Genomic DNA, 5317 nt, shown 5'->3' on the forward strand with positions numbered 1-5317 from the left:
CTTTCCCTAGGCAGGAAAGGGAAATTCCAGGTTCATTCCAGTAAAGAAAAAGAAATTTGCAGTATGGAAAAGGCTGGGAACAAGTGGCTTGCATCAGCCTCTTGTCTCAGTGGACAAAGCATCTTTCTTTAAAGTGTGTATTTATTTTCTCTCAAGAACACCAACCTGTCAGGTAGGTTCTTTCATTGTCATGGCTTCAGGAGTGAGGACCATTGGGCAGATTCCTGACGTACCTCTTGTTCTTATCAAACCAGGAATGAAGGGAGGTTCTAGTAAGAGCTTTCCAGCCTCAATGAGGATGCAGAAGATGTAAGGAATCACCTTCTCCATGCAGGAGAGGACCTACAACTACACTCACTGCTAAGGAATGGGGGACATAATGTAGCAGAAGAGGATAATGTGGCTTTCCTGACAGCCTGAGACTAACAACTCTATCCCCATCCTACCCCATCCTATACTCCCTCTAGGAATTAACCAGTCCCATTGTGAAGAATGAGGAAGTTCAGTGAGGAAACTGTTAGGCCAGTGTGGGTAGCAAGAGTGGAGTCTGGCTGGGAAGACATTATTCGGTTGTACTGCAATAGGTAGCCCCTACCTTGGGTTGCATTGTTTTGGTGTCCAGTATGTATTCCCAGTCCCTTCCATTCAGGCTGTAGGACACTTTAAACTTCTTCACGAAGGATCGGGCATCAGTCATGGTGATGCTATCTCCTCCTCGGGCTCCTTGGATAATCACTCCTTTCACACTCTTAGGGACACCCAGATCCACCTGCAGCCACTCTTCCCCTGGCTGGGCTTGGGGGATTCGCGGGAACCATCCTGAGCGGCTGCTGACCAGGCGTGCTATACTAGGCAACCATTCATACCCTCTGATGGAGGAGGCTGAGATCTGGGAGTCTGAGATAAGGCCAGAAAGCATTCCCAGCATGTTGGAGCAAGGTGAATCTGCACAGAGAGAAAAGGAGTAGGGTATGGTAGGGAATTAACATCCATTATGTACACTGTGTCAGCACTTCCCTAGCAAGGGAACAAACCCGTGGTACTTAACAGCTAGTCACTGAAATGTCAGATCACTTAAACTAGCAGTGATCCCCTCTATTACAACTATCTGCGGCTGCAAGAACCTGTCAGTGGACATTCAGAACATCCTAGCTATTGAAAGCTCTGCACAAATCACCCTCTGCCTCTCATGACTGGCTCTCCACCTCCAACTCCTCCTGAGTCTCTTAAAACTATCTCCTTCAGAACAGAGTCCCTGCCATTGCCATAATTATAGCTGTCTTTCAAAAAAACAAAAAAAGGGTACATCCTTCAAGCAATCTGGATGTGTCCCCTCTTTGCAGGATTGGGAAATCCGTGCTGCCAGCTGCTAAGGAGATGAAGGAAGGCAGTATTAAGGGTGGGAGGAACTGAGGTGCAATGCAAAAAGAACAGCCTTTGTTCTGTCTGACCCGTGGAGGCTCGCCCACGGAAGAAGCATGGCAGAGGCACAGGGATGTTCTTACCTGTGATTCGGCAACCATACAGCTCAAGCCTGAGGGCAATCCCATTGTGCCAGGTTTGGGGCCGGATACGAACAAAGCGAGTCAGCACTGGGCTGTGGATTTTGTTCAGAACCACTTCGGTGGCATCGGTGTTAGCTTGGAATATCTACAGTGGGGAGAAGATATATGCATGACTGCTCCTGACCAGAAGATGCATGTTGGCAAGATCATCTCAGTCTAAAGATGGGAAGGAGCTTTTGGAGGAGGGCCAGTGTTCAAGCAGCAATTGGAGCTGTGAGGAAGGTTTTGAAAAGACTTAGGTAAAGAAAGGTGCCTCTGCTATGGATTCATTGTGTAACTTATTATACCACAAATGGCCTCTGATTTTCAGTGCCCCACTAAGACACGCTAGGCCTTGCTTCCCATTGGTTTCACCTGGAGTTATATTGTGTCAGGACACATTTATGCCACCTTCATATTGTGTCTGGCAGTGCACCTAAGAAGCATACTCTGTCTACTTGCTTCTGTTTTGCACACACCAGCTCCCGAAAACAAGGAAGTGTAGCCACTATAGAGTGCAAGGTGGCTACACTCTCATTTCTGGGAGTTAGCATGTGTGGCAAGTGGGCAGAGTGTGATTTATAGCCTCAAAGTTTCATATAGCCTGGCACAGTGTCAATGTGCATAAACCCTCAGACACTTCAGATCAGAGCTGAGCTGCCTCAAATGGGGCACCAAGAATTGAAGCCCAAAAATAAAAGGTCAAGACTGATTTTAACTCCTCAGTGCCTGAGTCTTCTCATTTATAAAAAGAGGACAGTAATCCTTACCAACCGTTTTACCAACCGTTTTACCAACTGTAAAATGAATCCACAGAGGAACATCAGTTTGTGAGTGCCAAACAGAATTATTTAGGCAGAATTATTTATGCTGCGGTGTCTCGTCTGCAGACAACCATCTACTTTTCCGAAGCAACATATCCTGTCCCCCTCCCATCTCACCAATGCAAAAGAAACTCTCAACACAAAGAAAGCTTTTCGGGGCAGTTTATGATCCGACATGATATGAACAAGCTGTTGTCTTACCAGATGGCCATAATCAATAACTAGCAGATGGACTTTAGATTTTTTTCCTCCCTTCCATTATTTTAATAGCATGGGTAAGTACTATCTGCTCATGTTTCTGTCTTAGTTTTCACTGCCATAGGGTGGAACAAGCAAAAAAAGGAAATATCCAGCTCGGGTGTAGTTTTAAACCGGTTTTCTGTACTGTGCAACTGCCTACCCCAGGGCATTATAAGACATTACTTGCAGAGAAAAGCTGGATGCTCTCATCTCTTTCTCTCTAAACATGCCAGGCTTTCAGGGCATCCACAGGGTTAGAGCATCATCTGTTTCAAGCCAAGAACTGCACAGGCACTGCGACGTTGGCTATGCTTTATGCTCTCTCCTATCCTGCATATGCTTTGCTAAGCATAGAAGCTTCCACAAAATTTATTTGAGAGTGAAACATGAGGGGGGGGAGAGGGAGCGAGGGAAAGGGAGAGAGAGAGAAAGACAGAGAATGCTTGGCGCCAACTTGCTTCTGTCAGAGGCAAGAGTTAAACAATTCAACCATAGATCCCTGAGATTCGGGGGGGGAAGCAAGTGAGCCTGCAACCTGGCCTGTTGCCTTGAAGGGGAGTTAAGAACCATTTCATAAGTCTCCCACTGCAGCACTATGAAGAGATATTTTTCAAGTCTGCAGACAGGACACATTAATGCAACCCTCCCGGAATCCAACACATTGGGGCATGGAGATTGTTTTTGCAGGAAGAGAGTAATTCAGTACTAAATCCATGATGGTTGCTGTCAAGTGTTCACAATGCCGCATCCAGAATTCTGCTCTCCATGCCTTGTGCTGGGAGCCTGCCTCTGGAAGGTGGCATTAGTTGTGTGGGGGGTGAGGAGTGGAGCGCATTGTTTGCAAATGTGGCTGATAATTGGGATTTGGAGTAGATTTGAACTTTGACAGAATACTAATCCAGAGACTATAGATCACGCTGCTACCGTTTAGCAACACAGCATGTCTTATGTGTTTTTAATATCCTTTTTTATCCCATCTGACCCCCCTGCCCATCCTTTCCCTTGCTCAGCAGTCACCAAATACCCTTTTTTCCAGCAGGAGGGCTAAAAGAATGTAGTTGCTGTAAATGGTCTTAAGTGTGCGTGCGCGTGTGTGCATGTGTGCATACCCATAGGCACATGCTGAGTAAGAGGATATATTTCCACACTAAAGCAAAGCCTCCAGTTGTATGTCAACTAGGCTGATATGCAGTTCATTGCATAAGAAGGTAAGACAGAAGAACATAAAATGCTTATCCAGCCCCATGCAACTGCCTTTTCTTTTAAATTAATTTAATTCCAGTATCCTGCTTTTTCATCCTCTGCTTCAATCCCTCCCTTCTCCAAACATGGCTAGGTGTCTCTTAAATGTATTTATCCTCCTTGTTCTAGTCACCTTCCCTGATAATATATTCCATATGGTGATTACCACCCAATCTGGCCTGTTTCCTGATTACTTCCCATTCTGGCTTGTTTCCTAGTTTCTATTGCCTAATATTTGAAGCCCCTTAGCAGTAAGAAGAAAATGGACCTGAATGATGTACGCTGATATAACACACCTCTGACTTCAGAAGAGTTAGTTCTGATTGACACCTATGAAAGAAAGGCTGGAATTGAGTCTTTCAACTCTACCAGCTTTATCGTCCCCTTTTGTAAAGCTGAAAATATCTCTTCAGTTAAATTTTCTCTTCTTTCTAATAAGAATAGTTCAATGACCTTCATTTTGCTTCGGTACTTAGGGTCAAATTCTCCCCTCAGACAGGACCCAATAAAGCCAATTACTTAAGCATGTGCCTAAAGCTAGGCACATGCTTAAGAATCTTTCTGAACCAGGCCCTTACCTCTATGCAGCTCCCACCAAAAGCAGCAGGAGCCGCTGATAAGCATGTATGGGCAGAGGTGGCCCTAATTTTCTTTATAAAGACAGCTAGCATCTTTGCTGGCAACTCCAGGTACTCTCTCAGGTAGTAACAACCTCTCTGTGATGCTGCACAGCAGCCCAGATGAAGCACTAGAAGAACTTCATTTAAGTACTTTAAATGGTACTGATTACCACCTTTTGCTATATCACAGGAGGTTGTATACCCTTTGCTTTTAATGCAGCACCTCTAACCTAGGCTGAGAGTTTTAATGGTTGTCCCACCAATAAAACCCAAATCTTTTTTTGTTCAGTTTCCTTAAGTTTGACTACTTACCTTAAGATTAATTATTTTGCGTTATTTTAGAAAAGATTTTGCCATCTGCTAAGCCAATTCCCCTAAACTCCCAAAGCCTCCAATTTCTGTATCATCTGTGCTCACCGTCTTGCTTTGCATTTTGAAAAACAACTAGTGATTTGGGGTGACTCACCATTTGGGGCTCAACTTAGCATATCTTAACAGCGCCTGTTTTTCAGAGAGGAAGTGCTCAGCCCTGTTAGAGAATCAGGCTCTTATAAGGTGTCCCAACAATGGCACCCAAAAATTGATATGCCCCAACAACACTGATTGGTTCTCAATACATTGTCTTCCTTATCTCTTTTGAGTTGCCTCCTGTTGACCTGCTAGCGAGAGTCTGCTACTAATCATATTGATTTGTCATAACTAAAAGCTTGAGCCAAAACCCTCTGAGTTTCACAGAAAGATTCCCACTGATTTCAGTGGGCTTTGAATCCTGCCCAGACTGAACTCTTCCGACAGGGAAAACCTGCAGGAAGGTTTGTGAAATTCACACCTCCAAGAAAGGAGAACC

At 44.8% G+C, this 5317-nt stretch overlaps 1 protein-coding gene across 10 annotated transcripts in view; it reads right to left on the reverse strand.

Moving 5' to 3' along the window:
- The window catches only part of NRP2 (neuropilin 2), a 126750-nt gene that overhangs the window by 62128 nt on the left and 59305 nt on the right, over positions 1-5317 (reverse strand). For all 10 annotated transcript variants that reach the window (XM_025211048.1, XM_006029547.2, XM_025211046.1 and 7 more), the window contains exons 8-9: positions 1506-1650; positions 596-945 (exon numbers count right to left, since the gene is read on the reverse strand). In XM_025211048.1, the coding sequence (XP_025066833.1) occupies positions 596-945; positions 1506-1650 (495 nt within the window). The remainder of the gene's footprint in view (positions 1-595; positions 946-1505; positions 1651-5317) is intronic.

Source organism: Alligator sinensis, unplaced genomic scaffold, assembly GCF_000455745.1.
Source record: "Alligator sinensis unplaced genomic scaffold, ASM45574v1 scaffold372_1, whole genome shotgun sequence".
Lineage (NCBI taxonomy): Eukaryota > Metazoa > Chordata > Crocodylia > Alligatoridae > Alligator > Alligator sinensis.